This window comes from Lonchura striata, chromosome 1, assembly GCF_046129695.1.
Source record: "Lonchura striata isolate bLonStr1 chromosome 1, bLonStr1.mat, whole genome shotgun sequence".
NCBI lineage: Eukaryota > Metazoa > Chordata > Aves > Passeriformes > Estrildidae > Lonchura > Lonchura striata.
In genome coordinates this window covers 119,626,209-119,645,604 of record NC_134603.1, presented here as the reverse complement: position 1 = coordinate 119,645,604, position 19,396 = coordinate 119,626,209, and the positions used below count along the sequence as shown (strand labels likewise).

The 19,396-nt window shown below is 34.7% G+C and overlaps 1 protein-coding gene across 5 annotated transcripts in view; it reads right to left on the bottom strand.

Annotated features, from left to right (window-relative positions):
* Window positions 1-19,396, bottom strand: part of ZNF385D (zinc finger protein 385D) — a 416,407-nt gene that overhangs the window by 86,862 nt on the left and 310,149 nt on the right. For 4 of the 5 annotated variants that reach the window (XM_021538112.3, XM_021538113.2, XM_021538111.2 and 1 more), the window contains one exon: window positions 7,761-7,871. In XM_021538112.3, the coding sequence (XP_021393787.2) occupies window positions 7,761-7,871 (111 nt within the window). The remainder of the gene's footprint in view (window positions 1-7,760; window positions 7,872-19,396) is intronic. The other variant, XM_077787150.1, reaches the window with a different exon arrangement.

Genomic DNA, 19,396 nt, shown 5'->3' with positions numbered 1-19,396 from the left:
CTAGCAACTGCCTAAGAAAACAGCTGACATAAGAATGTTCTTTCTTAAAGTTCAGTCACTTACAACCTTCTTCTTTCCTACTTCCTTCTTGACCTGAGACAATGTCCCTGTGGGCCTGATACCCCCAGGCTGCTCCATGTTCTAGTACAGTAGTACAGATTTTCTAGACAAAATAGGGTACTTTCATTAAAAGAGAGGAGATGAGGACAAGGATTATCAAGAGTTTGTGTAGTGAGTTTGTCTAGGAAACTCTACAGCTTGCACAACACACAGAGACCACTCACAGCATATACTGAGGGTCATACAGAATATTTAGATTGAGGCCAGTGCTTAAGGGACAATGAAATAATCACAACCTGATGATATCAGTCAGAGGACTCAGTTCAACACCAAAAGTACTCCAAAAGTACTCTGGAGTTCAAACATCAAAAGTACTTCAAAGCTAAACAAGGTACTCCATTAGACAAGAATAATTTCTGCTTGTAGGTTGTATAAATTACTGTATAGAAACTGAAAATTTTGAGAAATGTACTTCATGCAACAAAAGGTAATTATTTATACTTTCTACTTAAGCATTTTAGAAAGGCTTTAAGAAACTGGAGGTTATGTGAAAATTTATTACTACTATTAAATTCAGATTATTATGGATTTCATAATCTAAAATTAAGTTACTTATTCCCTACATGAAAAAGGTACATATAAGCAAATAAGGATTATTTTGTTTTAAAATGAATACTAGAAAAAGGAAAATAAAAATAATAAGAAAAATTTTGAATATTCTAGAATGGGAAAGACCAGATTTGCACAGGATCTGACTGCAATTCATATTACAATCTTTAAAATTGGGGCCTAGGAAAGAGGAGATAATTCTTCTAAAATATGCAGGCTAAGCCAATAAAAACAGACTCCACTGAACATCATACTGGGCAGAGGATATACCAAGCTGCTTTCAAAATTCTTCATGTAATCAATTGAAATGCAAAATATTCGGTGCTATTTGATTTGACTACTGGAATACCAGAAAATCAAGTAATTAAATACTTTGTTAGCAATTTTTTATACTTTCTATATAGTATTGATGCAAATGCCAGATATTCCATAGAAATTTCCACACTAATAATTTTCTGTGATTACTTGCTACTTTTTAGAGTGACTACCACAGACCAATACCTCTGGAAAAATATTCACTTTGAATGTATTTCCATTCTGACTCATATTCTGATCTCAAATAAATTCTGTAAATGGAATCAGTATTTGTTTCTCCTTAATTTAACTCCATAGAACAGGAAAGATGGCACATTATTAGAAATAAATGGCATATATACAGAGAGACAGTTACAGAAATATATAAATTATATATAAACATGAATAACTTATATCTGGATGAACCCTTGTGCTTTCTCAGGTACAACTGCTGCAATCAATAATGTAAGCTAATATAGTAATACTGATTTTAAGGGGATGCTGGGCATCTCTAAATATTGACACAAAAGAATCTGCCTTAAAGAACCAGGCTGATGAATTAATATAATACAGGCACATTGGCTTGTGTCAAGACAAAAAATAAAATGTGTTTGATGGCTAGTAATACCTGCCAAAAGTGACTTTGCTTAAAAAAGCTGAACACTACAACTCAAGCAGAAATTATTTGGTTTACACCAAACCAGAATTCTAAACATCTAGCTTAATTGTAAATCTGAATCTAACCCATAATTGTTGTACATTTGTATGTACAGCAAAACATGGAAAGAATCAGAAGGGTGAAATGCTAAATAACTTCTAGCATTTAACTGTACCGGGCTTTCCTCATTCTTATTGGACCAATAAAGTTCCCCTTTTTGTAAAACAGATGCCACAGACCAAGTGTGACTGTCATTGGGTATGGATGAGGAAATCTCTGTCTTCCAAACTACAGAGAGAGATTTGTAAATTAGTCAAGCAAGATGTCATAACATCTCTCTATCAAGTGTGGGATTACATTCACCATCTCTTGTCCAGCCTCAGAAACAGGTGCCTAATTTCTGAATACTCTCTGCCAACAGGCACCCCTCAACTGTCCATACGTTTCCTTCCAGAATTTTACTACCATTACAGTCAAAATTGTTTCACAAAATAGTTCAACAAAAAAATCTCTTAAATAAAATTAATCTGAAGAATTAGTCAAATTTATTTATCTATCAAAACCAAGGAATACAAAGATCAATTGGTCACTAAACTCTTATTAACTCCCTTTCAGATATGGAAAGCCAACTATATTTCCCTGGTCTTTTTTGTTGTATATCTGTCCAGTTCTTTCTACTCTCCCTAGTGGAGTGGATTTTTTTTCACGTCTTGTCATATTAGTGGATGTGTTCTAAATCCTGCAACTAATTATGTTTTCATTGGAGTGTGACGACCACTGTTACAAATAATTCTTCACCTAAGGCATTGCCAATTTCACCTCATAGAATTGTAAAATAGTTTGAGTTGAAAGGAACCTTTTAAGGGTCACCTAATTTAGCACCTGTGCAAGAAGCAGGGATATCTTGAACTAGATCAAGCCACACAGAGATCAGTTCAACCTGACCTTGAATATTTCTAGGGATGGGACATCCATCTCTTTGGGAAACCCATTCCAGTGTTCCATAACTTCCATTTTAATAAACTTACTTTTTATGTCTGATCCAATTGACCTTCCTTCAGTTTAAACCCATGACTTATTGTCCAGAAGTTTGCTCCCATCTTTCCTCTAATTTCTGAAAGGCCACAGTGATCCCTACTGCATTCCCTTCTCCAGGCTGAACAACTCGAACTCTCTCAGCTTTTCCTCACAGGAGACATGTTCAAGCCCACTGATTATCTTGTTGTCCCTTCTCTGGATGTGCTCCAACAGGCCAATGTCTTTCCTATGCTGAGGATCCCTGTACTGGATGCAGTGGTCAAGGTGGGGTCTCACAAGAGTGGAGCAGAAGAGAATCCCCTCCCCTGACCTGCTGCCCACAGTGCTTTGGATGCAGACCAAAACCTGTTTGGCTTTCTGGGCTGCAGGTGCATATTGTTGGGGCATGTCCAGCCTCTCATCCACAAGCACCCCCAGTCCTTCTCGTAGGGCTGCTCTTGAATATTTGCTGTGGAATACTTACTTATTGATGAATCTCATATTTGGGGGAAAAATTATCATAGGATTAGTTGGGTGAGTTTTCCTTCTTTTTTGTTTTTCTGCATTAGCCATCATATTTGTATTATGATTCATAATTTCATTAAGCCCAACATTTACTCATTTTAGTACTTGTGCATTTACTTGTTCCAGTCTAAGCACAATTGTTCATGCTTTTATTTACTGCACTTGTCAGAATTCCAAACTGTTTTCTCCAACTGGAGATAATTTTGGACTGAGATCTGGAACTTACCACCATCCATCAAGAGTCTGCCACCCTTCATCTAGATGTCATCCACAAAACTGGCATGTGTACACTGTCCTGTCAGGCACGTTGCTAACGAAAAATTAGAGTAGCAGTAAGCATGGAAGAGACTCTTTCAGATCCTGATTTGTTGTGACCTTTTGTTTTGACAGGAAACCATCAGGAGCTACTCTCACTGCATCTCTTCATTCTGTTTTGCAACCAACTTTTAATAATTTCACCTGGACCATATTCCCCTACTTACTTTACAGGACTGTCACATAGGACTGTATAAATCCTTGTTACAGCCAAAATATGTCACATCTATTTATTTCCTATTATCCATTCAGCCAATTACCCTGTCAAAGGAAAAAATTAGATTCATTTGACATGATTTGTTCTTGACAAATTCATGTTGACTGTTTATTATCACCTTATTATACCCTAGGCCCTTACAAGTTGATACATTAATCTTTTGTTTTAGATATCAAGCATAGCCTAAATAGGGTATTAGTCCTCTGGTCCTGCTTCTTTCCCAGCAAAAGTTAGAACCATAATAAAATACTGCAGAGTTATATTGCATCCTTATCCTCAAAAAAATCTTTCACTGTTGTTTTAATGGAAGACCACCTTTCGAATCCTGATAAATTCATGCAGTGAAACAATATATAAATTTGGTGATGCATTTGCTTAATAGAGATGGAGAAAAATAAGGTAAAAAACAACAAATAAGGACTGATGAGCATCCTTGATTTGCAGGGAAATATTACTACACTTGCTATTTAAGTCAAACAATAATTTCTGGCTCATATAATTGGAAATATTTTTTAAAGTGTATCATAATGGAATTCAAGCCCTGTGAACACATCAGAATGCTGCCCAACCTTTCTATAAAGGCAAACTGGGTCATCACTCAGACATCTCGTTAAAAGAGGGAAGAAAAAGGTAATCCCTTTGCAAAAAAATTGACCTTGTTGACAGATACTGATAACTATAGAGCTTTATCAAATAATCTCATGGACAAAGGAAGATCATATAGTCAAGGCAGAAAAATTCAGTAATCACTTTTTTTTCTTTTTTCCCAGGCTATAAGCAGAAAATTACTCTTGCAGCTACCTATAGGCACCTGAAATACCCTACTGAAGTCTGCTGGACCGCATTTAACAGATACTTTAGGTCTTAGAGATAAAGATTTAATGTTTGCTACAAAATAAGCATTTACTGGTGCAATAGGTCTCAGCAGCTGCCAATATCCAAGCGGCAACAGAGGCATTTGGAGCTAAGCATATATTTAAACGTTTCACCCTAGTTTGAATGCACAATGTGAGTGTAAATAATATATCTAGATCTCTCTGAAAAAAAATTACTTGGAGTCCACAAAACCTACCTTTGCTATTCTAATGTTTTTGCTCAGCATGGAGGGGCTTTGGTTATTTGCACATTCCTCTCTTCCCTTGTATGAGATTTATTTTTAAAAAACATACTGAACACACAGCTGTCATGAAGATTTATAGATAACTCCTTTACAAAGAAGCTAAATGATTTTAGACTATTGTACTGCCTTTTCTCATATTTTTTAAAAGTGATTTTGATACCATGTAACCAGAAAAAAAACCTCTGCTGCCTTAAAGAAATTTCTATCTAAAGGGAGAAAATTGTGTATTCTATGCAAAAAAGAAAAATCCCACAGACCAGTTTTATTGTAAACATTTTCATAATATTGTTGTGTATGAGGAAAATGGAATTTCTATTCATTACTCTCTGATAAAACCTATCTCCTGCATCTAAAAATAGAGACATATTGGTAGAATATACATAAAGCCTAGGTTCCTAGACAGAAAAGTTATTTATTGCTGTTATGGATTTAAATTGTGTTCAACAAAATATGATGAAAATGAAAGGTAGGCATATTGAGTAAATGAAAACTTTTTCATGATAATAGGAGAAAGAATTACAATGTGTGTGCTTGCCATTCATAATAGAGTTATCAAAAAATGATAGCTAACAGCCCTTTTCCTTCAAAGCATTTTTTTCTTTGAATCCAAATATTAAATCTTTTATTTACCACATTTTTGCTTCAAACACAGACACAGGTGGACATTTCAAAATTACCTAAGCAATGCAGAAAATAGCTCTACTTATTCCCTTCACGTTGCAGAAAAACATTCCTAAACTGCAGTGGAACTCTGACTACAAATTATTTCTTGAATAGCTCAGCAGAGCACTTAGTGGTTTTCAGCAGTAATAACTATAAGCACTGGAATGAGAAGACACTACCATAAAGATATTCACAAGTTGCCTCTTTGTGGCAGTGAAAAGGGGAAGAGATATCATTCCAGGTTAATCAATGGGTGGATTTTGGATCATAATCTCTCAATTAATCAACACTGTGGTTGCTTTAGAACTTAGGTGAATATTAAAAGTGGAAAATTAAATATACTCATCAAGAAAGTCTCCCCATTCAGTAAAGACAATATTGATCTATTAGAGAGAGGGGAGTATTAAAACAACCTTTTGAACAATGTTGACTATTTGAGTTCAAGCCTCCAACACCTGAAGGTGTGACAGGACAGATAAATATCAGCTAATCTTCCAAGAGTTTTCTGTGAACAGCTTAAATTAATATAGGTCTTCCAAAATTAGTTTTTTGGACACTGTAGGTGGCTCTGAAAGTGGCCTCTGCTTCTTCCCTCTCTCTTCTTCAGAAACCTAAGAGAAGCAGTATGGGAGCAGAGTAGTCCTCTGAGTAACAATTATCAGGGTCCACTGATGCTTTATTTGTCTCTGTGTAGAACAATTTTTAGTTCAAACATTTTATTCTGGAAAATGCATAGATCTCAGCTGGAAAACTTTCCACTCCACATATCAATCCAAGTCGTGTAACTGCTAATGACTAAGTAACTTTACTGATATGTTCATCTTGTCTTTTGTTCAGACCTTTTTGAAGACAAACAAATGGTATATTCTCTTTGAAAGGCAATGTTTCACTCTGGTATGTAACACTGAAGTATTTGATCTCTCAGCTACATACTGTGTCTTGTTCAGTGTGACATGCTTTTTCCTGAGACAAAGCTGAAAAAGCTGAAAATTTCTAGTGATAGATTGGGTTGCTCCAGTGGTAAGAACCACTGTGGCCCAGAAGTCTCCATCATTCCCTCCTCATAAATGACTCAGCATCCACAGTCCTAATTTTGGCATCTGGTTTCTAAATGGAAGAGCCTAATTTGACTCTTCTATTTTAATCTGTGAGGGGTGTGACAGTTTCAGAGAGTGTATTGCCCTTCCTTGCACCACTCTTTGAGAATTATGTCAGTGTTATAAGAGAAGGTGCCCATTCAGTAAATGAAGCAAATAACCTGAAGTCATCAGTAAAATTAAATATGTGATGCTGACTGGTCCAGAAATGGTGACTGAGATATTTTGAAATTATTTTCAAGGGATAAAAAGCTGAGGGGAATGAAAAGAGCTACAATATTTTCACCCCTTAATGAGAAATCTCTAAAATTAGGCTTCAAGGTTGAATTTAAGTTTTTGAGAAGCTCATGGTTTTGATAAATAATCAATAAACTAAAAATAGTACAAACTGTATATAAATAGCTGCCTTTAGAGAGGCAAGAGTACACATGAATTATTTCACTTCTTCCTATGACCCTTGTGGACAGTTTTGGGTTTGACCTCATTCTAAGTTAAAACATTTTTATTCTACAGAACTAACTTCCATATTTAAATTACATAATGAATTAAAGACAGGGGAAGATTAGTTCCCACTAGCAATGCCCATGTGAAGAAACTTCCTGAAGAGCCAAGAATAGCAGAAAGAAATACATTTTACTATGTCAGGTTTGGTTTTCATACACAGTGATTCTGAGAAGGAAATAGAAGAGCTAAAACCTAAGAGGCTTTTCTGTGACACAAAAGGTATTAGTTGGCAAGGAGCATCACAACACAGCTCCCTTGGGTAATTATGGGAGACAGGTTCACTTCCTTGGTGTATTAGGAGCATCTCCAGTTCAGCTTCTTCTGCTTAGTTGCTGGAGGAGTGAGAGGATGCAAGGTAGGAGCCAAATGAAGGTACACATAACTGGTAGAAGAATTGGGATCCAGCAGATATACCAGGGATCAGTCAATTTTTCCTGTTTACACTCAGTGCAGCAGAACTGAAGTTGATGAGCTTACAGGGATATATTGGCAGGGAAAATCTGGCTGGGTGTATAAACATTACCAAGCCATTGTGTTTATTTGAAACAGCTTACAGCCTTTTCATCTGCTGAGCAACAAACTGAAATCACAACATTTCATTTAGGCTCAATTTCTGGAAATTATGGCACATCCTAGAAGATAAGTAGATATTTCTAATCTGATACAAAATGATCGACTTACATCAGAATTGAATCTCAGCTGGCAAATGTTGCATGATATGATTTGCTTTCTTCGGTGAGGAAGAGGAACTCCAAATGTATGATTTATTACAGCTTTCTGAATTGGGTCCATCTGTGAAGAGAGAAGAAAAATAAAAAGCTTTTGCTGTTCCACTGTGTGCTATGCTATCTAAAATCTCAAAACAGGTTCTATATCATGCTGTACTATGACCTAACAGAAAACTACTATTTTTCTTTGAAAATGAGTATTTCTTCTTCATGTAGTTATTCTGAGAGGTTATGCAGAAAGAAACAAATAAAAATGTCATTAACTTTCTTGAAACGCATCTCTTTAGTTTAATTTTATATGCACCAATCTCCCTTTACTGAAAAAAGGTATAAGCTGTAAATGCTGAACAGGCTTTCCTATCCAAAGACCAATTTGTGATTTTTATGTCAGAGAAAAGCTACTTCAATAACTAAAACAAGAACATTTAAAATAAAATTACTAAGAAAAGAATCAATGAAAATGTGAAATAATATACATTATATATTATATACATGTATACATATAATTTATTATATTAAATTATAATTTAAACTAATAAAAATATAAATAATTATGTATAATATATAATTATATATAATTATATATTATATTATATGATATTATATGATATTATATTATGTTTATGTAATTTCAGAATAGCACACAATACCTCAGTATTTAATAATAATAATAATAATAATAATAATAATAATAATAATAATAATAATATCCCATGAAGCAATAAATGAATCTCTTCCTTGAAAAAACATCTACACAACTTACAAAATATACAAATCCTCCAAAGACAATTTTCAAAATCATTTGGAGGAAAGTATTTTGAATAAACTCTGCTTTAAGGATGAATTTGGACTTTTATGAAAAGGATTATTCTTAGCTAACTTCTACCAGAACACTGATCTGATACTGTCTGAAAGTCAGGGTCCATATTAAAAAAAAATGTACGCCATTTTGGCAGAGAACTTCACTAAAGCTACTCAAGGGATTTTTTAACTTATGGATTGAAATCATCTTCCCCAAATTAATTGAACAATATGCTCATTTGTTTTTCACAAAAAAACATTTGACAGATACTTAAAAAATCTGGTAATAGCTTTGCAGCAACTTGGTTAAGCCCCTGATATTTTTTATCTTTAAATTGTTAAAAAATCACACATATTTTGAGTAATTCTGATAACCAGTATTCACAGAGCATAATCTGTCTATGCCATGAAAAAAATTCCATCTTTCTCCATGTCCATGTCTTCATGATTCACTATTTTCTAGTCTGTTGGCAAAGGGTTATTTGATAAATAAAGAATCAGAGTTTGTCCTTAGAGTAATCAATTATTCATGAAAGCTGTAATGGTAGATACTCATGGCCTCTATTCCAGTGAATCCAGAACAGTTCACTACAGAATTTTTTCATCACCTGACAGTTGTTCAGTGTCAAATATGAAATAGGTCTTTAAATTAATTCCTGTTGAAATGAAAATAAGATTGGTTAAAAAAAAAAAAAAATTAAATACACGGGCACACACAAACCCCCCAGACAAACCAAGGAAGACAGCAGAGCTTTATAGAATGGCAGAATGGCCTGAAAAAAAATCTCAGTTTGAGCATCTTCAATTTGATGTGAACTACGTCATATATTTTGGACTGACCAGCATAAAAGAACACCAATCCCATCTAGAAATGAGGGATGCCACTGTAATATAACCCCAAAATAACACTGTTGACTAAGGGCAGAGTATATCAAGCTCTGAAAGATGACAGCAAGTTGTGTAAAACTTTCTGCACTGGTCAAACTGTGTTTTAGGAGCACTCCTTTTATTGAGTAACATGATCTTGAAAAAGCCTACAATCCAAAAATACTATTCCATAGACCAAAAAGGACACCACTACATAGGAAAATAAATAAATTGTAACAGCTCTTCTTTTTTTGACTGCTCCACTGAGAGGTGAATTCTTATACCAGCAGAATCAATAGCCCTGTATCTTGCTATTTTTAACACTAAAACATGACATGGTATTAACTGTTGCTAATTCTGTGCTGTTCAAGATTGGAGAAATTCTGTTCCTCTTGCCACTGCAGGTCTAAAGCAATTAGGGAAACCTGAAGTTCAGATACATGGATAAGTCAGCAGAGAGTAACAAGAAATTGTGCATTCTCGGATCCAGTGTAACTGGCTTCACATGAACCACAGCTGCGAGATTCTTTAGAGAGCTTCTTTATTCACTTCCTCAAGGTATGGCACTTTTCAGATAATGAGAGATAATGGCCTTGAGTGTTACCATGTTGATCTTTCCCACTATCACACAAGTGCCCATTATCTCACAATGACTTGAGAAAGTCGACAGCTGTGCTCTATGGGTTAAATAAAAGGTACTACCATGGTTCACAAGATGGAAAAACTAATTTTTTTTGCAACTGGACTTACCCATCTCCAGAGTAAGTATTCTAGCTCCAAGTGAGGTTGGATTTCTGGGGCAAGTGATGTTTTCATATTGAGAATGAGACAAAATATTTTTTTAGAATTAAAAAGATCATGAATGTGTAGACTAGTTGCTCTATGTTATATGTAATTTTAATTTGGTCTCATGGAAAAAAATGTGTGGTTTATTTTCTACTAAGACCACAGATTTTCTCTTGTTTATCGGCTGATACAGAAACTCATCAGCAACCTTCCCCTTGAGTTTTTATAGAGTTCTAGGTATACAGCTATATGGCATTAGTGAGAATAGGATACTTTGTATTTACAGCTCTAAATGAAGAAGTGTTCTGGATAGAACACTGCAAATTAATTAAGAAAAAATGCTTCAAAATAATAATCCCTTCTCTGCCAGTTCATAGACTCATAGAATTGTTTGGGTTGAAAAGCACCTCATAGATCATCTATTTCCAAACACTGCCATAGGCAGGGGCACATTCCACTAGATCAGATTGCTCAAAGCCCCATCCAGCCTGACCTTGAACACTTCCAAGGATGGGAGGATAGTTCTTTGATACTGCAAAGCACACTTAGACTTAAAAACTTAGCACCAGATTCTAATAAAGTTGGGACAGAATGCTTGAAGGATATTTAACATTATTCGTTTTCCCTGGAGATTTCATTTGGGAAACATCAGCAATCCAAAAGTTCCAAATAAACATGCAAAAGCATCAGATAAGCCTCCACAAGTTTTATGCAGGAAATCTGACAGGCAGCAGGATACTTAGGTGCAGCATGATAAGGACGCAGATCTCACAGATATTGGAAGACAGAGGAGACCTTCTGAGAGTTAGAGGAATAGAGCTTGTTGATTGCAGAAAATAGGGAGCAAGAATTGCAGGGAAATAGAGGGTAATAATATCATATAGTCAAGATAATCAGCAAGTACTGAGATACTTTAAAGCATCTCCAGGACTTTGAGAACTTACTGAACATTACTAATTACACATATAAATTTCATTTCAACTTATGTAAGTGGTATGCACTTTCAAAATAAAAGATCTCATGATAAACTTTTATAAAATCTGCTTTTTACTCAATACTAGGGCTATTTTACAATTCTGGATTTAATTTCTTTGATGAAACTAATTTAATTTACTCTCATTAAAGCGAAGGACAGAGAAGTTTGCAATCCATATGAAAGATTATCATTCAGATGTCAAAGCTGAGCAGAAAACCCAGGCTGACAAGATGTCCCTTTACTTCCTCTTGACAATACAACACAAAGAGTTTGCTCTGAGAGTTGCACTGTGTTTGACTTGTCCATCACCTTTTGGCTTTCTACTCTCCAGCACCAGACATTTTTATATATGTCACACTTTTCCACATGGTCAGTCCAGGGATAGCACAGTGCTCAAAGTTTACTGCAAAGCGCAGGATTACTATTAGACTGAGCAATGAAGATAAATATATAATTTGACTGATTTTTGATTTCGATACATGCACACCAATAACACCGTCTATATTTTACTTATTCAAGCTGAAATTTGTGGCAAGATGATATGATTCACATTCTTTGATCAAATCCTGTACTCCCTTCTCCAAACTTTTAGGAACTTACAATACTTTAGGAAAATCCAGGCTGAAACCAAGGGCATAATAGAACTTTACCTCTTACTGCATATTCTTAGTTTTGATGCTATCATTATAATTGGTTTTGCTTGTTTTAAATTCAGTCTTGCCAGACCTATGATATTAGCTGTATTCCTTGTTCTTGTGTTTACTAAAGAGCATGAAAATGCTCTTTATTTTGTGGACTGAAGATGAAAGGAGTAGCTGTTGCATGAACTTTCCTGGTGGAAACACTGACCACAAAATCCCCAAGAAGATGACTCAGGAGATCCCTTGTTATTCTACCTGCCTTGGACATTTTTCCAGAATCACCACAGCTGCTATCCTTGAAGGCTTTCTGTAGCAAAGTCTTAATCTCATTAAATTTTCAGTAAGTATCTGTGTAATGCAGAACCTGGGATGGTGTATTTTACATGTAGAGAAATCTGATCCTTTGGAAAATAAATCTTACATATTTTCCACAAATAATTTCTAAGTGTTTTTACATTTGTGCATGAGCTTGTTTGTGTGTGTGTGTGTGAAGAATTGTGTTATGCTGAAGCTGAAATTCAAACACCAAATTTCAAGAATTTTCAGTGTTATTCTGAATTTCAAGAAATTTTTAATATGTATATTTTTATGAGTGTCTTTTCTGTGACTTCTTATCCCAGAGGCACAAGAATTTGCCTAAGCTAAAAACAAAAAAAAAGCAAGAACAAAGGAAAGCATGCAAGTTTGACCCATAGAGGTTCAAATCACAAAAGGGACATAAACCAAAGGGACTTATTTTTAATTTTTTTTATTAAAGCCAAAAGCCATGGTATGAGCATTCCAGATGCATAAGGTTTGCAGTAAGTAATTGAAATTCACTAATATTTCTAAATAAAAGCATCCAGGTCAAAAGATAAGACAAGGTGGATGCCTAGAGTCTGTTCAGAGCGTTAGGCCTAAAGCAATCAAATAAATAAGAAAGTATTTTTACCTCACAACCAAAGAAACTAGCTGAAAAGGATTGACTCAGATCACTATGGTCTTACACTAAGTGAGCAAAAACATGTCAAGTCATTGAAGCTCTCAGGAAGAAGTTGCTGTAGACCATTTTAGAAGTAATTTTAAAAAATTACCCACGAAAAGACTGATTTCCTTTACTTGAACAGCTAACTGAATTTAGTGACATAGGACCACCACCTCCCAGAATCTATTAAAATCCAGATCCAATATTATTTGATAATAATATTACAATTAATATTGTGCTTCTTTGGCCTAATTTTGTACTTACTAATACATATGTTTGTAGAAATCCAAACCAGAGAAAGAAACCAGAGTCATAAATATATAATTATATACATATAATTGTAATAATTATGTACAATTACTCATAATATAATTCCTTTAATGTTATTTTGTTTGTAACATTGTGTTAGTGTTAGGGTTGTAACATTGATAAGAAATAAAGACAATTCAGTGCAGGCTCCTTTCATTCATTCTGTTATGTTCCAACACATAGTGAAACTAATAAGAGTTTCTAAGAAGCAGTTTAAATCCTGTATCCATCTTTGACATTACCAAGTAAAGATCCCAAAATATCACATCCTCTATGTCATACTTATTGCTGAACCTGACCCATTTTTAAAACTGCATGATAGATGCAGTTTTGACACCAACCAGTTCAAACATAAAATTGCCTACTTGATTATTGTTGTGCCATACTTATAGAAACAGAAAGGTTAAACTATAAGAATGCTCATCAATGGTGCAAAGTCATTGTCATTTATAGCTCAGGACTCTTAAGCCAGTAATTTTCTTACAGCATAATGTGACTATTTCGAATTGAAAACTGAGCAGTTCCTCTGTGATCTCAAAGGCATCAAGAATTCACAGACATTTCCTCTGCAATCATGCTGGTCAGTGGTAGAGATGCAGCATTATTATACTAGATACACTACATTTTAATATTATTACTTATGCAGAAAGTTAGATATTTTGGAGTACTCCTGTACTTTCAGACTTATATTGGCTGTATAGACTGCCCACATCATGGGCACCGTGCAGCTGAGTGGGAGCTACTCCTTCTCCAAGAGTTACTTGGCATCTACTTCGTTTGCATTTTCAAGTAGCACAAAGCATGTGCCACAGGTCTAAAACTTCTTGGAAAAACATGAAGTACTGTGTGTCACACATTGCTGTTCATTTCTGTGTTTGCACAGCAATCCCAACACTCATAAAAGTATTTATTAACCATGCACATTAAAAAAACTCTGTGCAGAATATGATGCTTTCCACAAGTGTCAGACCTATAACTTACAACCTACCTGACACCTTCTTAATATCCTGGTGACCATGTCAGAAAAGAACATCTCAACAACAGCTCAGCAATTTGATCCTAAGTGTATCTGACATTCTACATTTGCATAAGAAATAAGTCCCATTAGTAAGGTTGCCACTCCAGGGCTGTTTTTTTCCAGAACCACATTAATCTGTGAATAAGAATCTTATAAACTAACTAAAGAACACAATTCAAAAGGAATGATGGTAAAAGCTTAGTAAACATAATTAAGCACACACAAAAAATTATGTTCAACAATATTTTGATTTCATGTACAGAGAAAATAATATCAAACAGAATACACATTCTAGATGTGCTACCATGTATGTCTTAGCCTTTTACTGCTAATTTATTTAATATTGCCCTAGTAATTATGGTGAATAATTATGCAGAGTTGAACTCAGAACTACCCATCTTTTCTTAATGTCTACCATTTCTGTTCTTATCAATGAAAGAGGGTAGAATTAACCTGATGCTTTCCAGAAATATTGCTCATCCTTGTTAAATATAACATAATTAATGTAAAATATCTGCACCAACTACAATGATGTGCAATATTTACAGAATAATTACTTTTCTTTTAAAAAGTGGTAATTATTAAAAAGAAAATTGCTGTCAGTTCCCAAAAAGTGCAATAGATCACTCAAATAGTACTTCAGAATGAATTCCCAAAGTAAACCTTTTATTCTTTTGTTGAAATCCTAGAAGAGTGTTTCTTGCTTTTTTTTTATTTTTCCTAACTGAGCTATTTAATTGTAACAGTTGTCTAGTCACCTTTCTGATGTGACTCTAGTATTTCTTTCCTTCTTTTTGTTATTTTTTTTTCTTGTAGATTTTTCCACTTGCAAATGAGATGCTGAAGCAGCAGCAGCAGTATTCCTGGCAAGCTGCTTGAATAGAGAGAAACCAGTCAGAGCAAAAGGATTTGCATTCACAGTGGTATTGCACACAAATACTGTAACCACAGAGAGATTATGCAAATCCTTACACTCTGATTGTCTAATAATGGTTGTCAGTCAAAAGACAAGAATTTGCATATGCTAAAGCTAGTAAGAAATAATCACACAGTGATTATGCTAATCAAACACACTAAACAACATGTGAAGGATTGTCAAACTGGAACAAATCTGTGTATGTATGCTAAATACAGAAACACAAAGTACTAAGAGAACTTTAAGGTTGCAGATCAAGCCCTTAAAACATGAAATGCCTATAAACCTTAATTTGACACTTTTATGAATTTATGTTTTTGAAGTATGTTCACATCTTTTCCCCAAAAGGTTTTTGCTTTGTTCTGCTTAGAAGATGGACAATGTTCAATGTTGTGTTTTGTCCAAGAGGTTCAATGAATAACCCTAAACCTCACTGACTATATAAAGCTGAAACTTCACTGCCAATAGGAATTATCAGCCTATTCATTGGCTCTCCTACAGTCTTCACTGGCCCAGGATGTGAGTAGTTCACAAGTATAATTAACTTACTTTGAAAACTTATTTTTTAGATAAGAGATGGTATTTTCTCAGAAATAAAGAACAAAAGCTGTACACCAGTTCCAGTTACTCAACCTAATGTACCTGACAGTACTTACTACTATATTGCCTTTCCTGTGTTCCCCACACAATTCCTGATTCCAGATTGATCTGTGACGGTGAAGAGACAGACTAAAGACAGCTTTACAACTGCAAGTTGGACTTGCAATCCATAAAGTTGTCTGGGAAACATTTGTGTTAGGTGACTTGCCTAACATCTCAGAGAACAACTCTCTGGAGTGGTATTCAACTGATTTTCTAAAATGCCCTTATTTTAGTCTGATCTCATTCAAAACATGCTTTCTGGTTTATGAAACAAAGAGAGCACAAATACTATAGAAAATAATCTTCTTAATTGTGAAACCAATATTGATTCTCAGTTCTTATCCAAAGGAAAATTCTACCAGGCCTATAAGATTCTCCTAAAGAAGATGAAAGGCAGCCAAATGTGGTGTGTTTATCATACTGCTCAATTACCTAGTGAACAACACTCAATACAACAATTGCAGCATAAGAACAGACCAACATGAAACAGATCACCTTGAAAGTGAGAGAATTACTCATTCCACTTCTAGTAGGCATTAACAAAATGGTGTGCAAAGAAAGGGTGGATTGCTTCTTTTATCTGCTCACTTAAGTGAGCAGTGGCAGATGGTAAAAATATGATTAAACAAAAAACAATTGCTTAAAACAAAGAGACATAAGTGTTATACTCTCCCTGAAGATATCTCTAAAGATACCAATAAAGATAAAAACCTAAGGTTCACAAACACCATTTGTTTTCTGAGACTCACCAAGAACAAATGAAAAATGAGTTCATGAGAAAAAAGAATCCATTTTAAAAAGTTAAGGGCATTTTTATGTTTGTGCTCAAGAGTTTGGAACAAAAGGTTGGCAGGCATAATGAGGGTTGCACAACAGATTCCCAGTAGCATCATTCATATGTGAATGTATCTCAGAAAACTGTACCTAACTGGTATTTAATAACAGTGAGTCTTTCTAATCACAGCAACAATAAAAGCAGGATGTCTGCCAGAGAACTAGCAGAGAGGTACTTGATTCACTCTTACAAGTGAATTGCTTACAAGTGTCAGGGTGCAAAGTGGTCTCTGAAAACTACTACATGTTTTTTCAGAGAAGAGACTGCATATATATATATATATATATATATATATATATATATATATATATACATTTAAGAACTAACAAAATAATTCTGCAATTCGAAGTTCCCATTCATGCTGTTACACTTTTTCAGCCTATTTAAAAAATTCTTACCATTTTTATTCTGTTCTATAACTGGACTGTTTAAGGAGGTATAGTCTTAATTAAAAAAAATATCATGATATGCTTCTGACATTATTAAAATACTCTATCAAATCTATAATTTTATAGAATTTCAACCCATTTCAAAATCTTACTTGGTTAAGATTTAACACTAGGAGAAGTAAGAATTCTTAAGCCATATATTTGCAGAATCAGAAAATAAACTAAAAGGGACCCCAACAACAATTTAATCCACATACCCCATAATAAAAAGAAAAAACTGTTAAGGGGACTGAATAATTTTATCCTAGGTTCTGGTGGATAATACTTCAGTGATCAAGTATTTTCAGGAAGCAAAGCCTAAAATATAACAGTTGAATGTTGGAGAGAAAGACATTTTCCAGATTCCCATTTTACAATTGTTTCAGTGTAAAACACTTTAACATTTTAATTGAAACATTTAATAAAGCTGGTCTGCTTGTTTAGCCACTATAATTCTGACAACCCCTTACAATGGAGTAATTAGAAAATTACTGCATTTTTCTCTTGGCTTTTAATAGATGTCTGTCTTTCTTCAGAACCTGGTACAACTACTTCAGGTGGAAGCAGACATATTTGCTAGTATAATTATTTGACTACAGGTGTTCCTCTGGTTTGTTTTCTTTTTTTTCCCCACTCCCTTCCCATGAAAGGAAGTTCTACTCTCCTTTTTATGATAATTCCAGGATATAAATCCATGTGACCAACTGTCATCATTGTGCCTCACATCGTATGTTCATAACCCACATAGAGATCACTTAAGAGCATTATATCTCCTTGCATGCAAATAATACTTCATCTTTGCTCAGATCATGGATTATGGACCACAGGAGAAGTCATTAACATGCTTATTCTCTCCATAACATGATTAGCTTTAAAACCTCTTTGATTTTTTAACCAGGATAAGACTGAGTGCTCAGGATACTCACTTCCACTAAGAGAGAGAGGAATATTAAATTGGAAAATGGAAAAAACAACTTGCTATTTCTTGATATAGTTTAAGAGCTTACATAATAACATAAAGAAATCTTGCTCTTCTTATTAACTATGTATGCATAAACAACATTAGGATTTGGTACTAAGCTGAGAGAGATTCCAAGGTGATGTAAATAGGTGGTCAGAGGTGATTTGCATTTTAATAAAGTACTTCTAACTGAAAAATTAACATCTACATGATTTTTTCTTCATGCTCTCTAGGAAGCAGAAAGCAGGACAACATAGAAAAGAAATAATTTAGAAATTAATGGGATTATTTCCAACTCCAATAAATGGAGATTATAACCCAACACCTGATCAGCTGAATGTCTTATTTTCTTCATGGTAAAAAAAATGGACTACCTTCCATTTTTTATGAAAATAACACACTTATACCATCACTGGATACCCACATTGTAACTGTACTTTTCCAGTAATTCTCTACAGATTACCACTGAGATTCATTCCAACTCCCCTGTCAGTCTTAGTGACTAAATCATTAGTGCAATCCTGAGTGCACTGAACAGCTGTGGAGGATAGTTATGGCTCATTCACTACTTGAAGTGCTTTAATCCCTTCCTACCCATCTCTGAAATGTGATGCATTAAATAATTCTCAGCACGTTTTTATATAATATGGAAAAAGATGAAACGTTAGTAGTGTGCTTTTCCATTCAATCTCATCTTTGAAGTTTTATCTGAGTGATATATCAAAATTAAAATTTAGAAAAAGGTATTGCCAGGGAGTACTAGTCTGACCCCGAGTTCTGAAATTTTTGTAGATCAAAACAGAGCTGAATGAAACCAAAGAAGGAAAGAAACCTGTTTTTACATGTGTTCATATACAAGTTCAAGATACCTCAAAACAAGATTAAAGTTGAAATATCCCCTCCTTCCAACAGTCTACTACCTTAAAATAAGTTTTAATATAACTACAAAGACCAAAATGTTGAGTTAATAGGAGCCTTTGTTTTCTGGCACAACTTTGATAACTTTTAATTTTGTTTAAGGATGCTATCACAAGGTGGAAAACATTCACTTTACTGCCATGGCAGAGTGTATTGGTTTGGACTAGTTAATGCATTTTCTTGAATTCTCTGATTGTTTAAATTTGCTTCATGTTGATTTTGTGATTTTAAGTCAAGCAAACTCCAACTGGATGCCTGAATCAACTTTGACTACCCTGGTGGCATACAGATCCTGACACACAGAAGGTGGTCAGAGGTTCATCGACCAGGTGAGTCCAGTGAGTAAGAAGGGATGTTCTGTGTCCCTCCAGGCTGTAATCTTAGATGAACTAATACATGCAGATGGGAACCAGAATTTAGGCAAACATGAATGGATGAAGCAGCTAGACAGTGAGCTGCTGCAGGCAAGCAGTCCTGGATAGCTCTTCCATCTCCTCAGCTGACCCCTGCTGCCAGGACAGCATCAC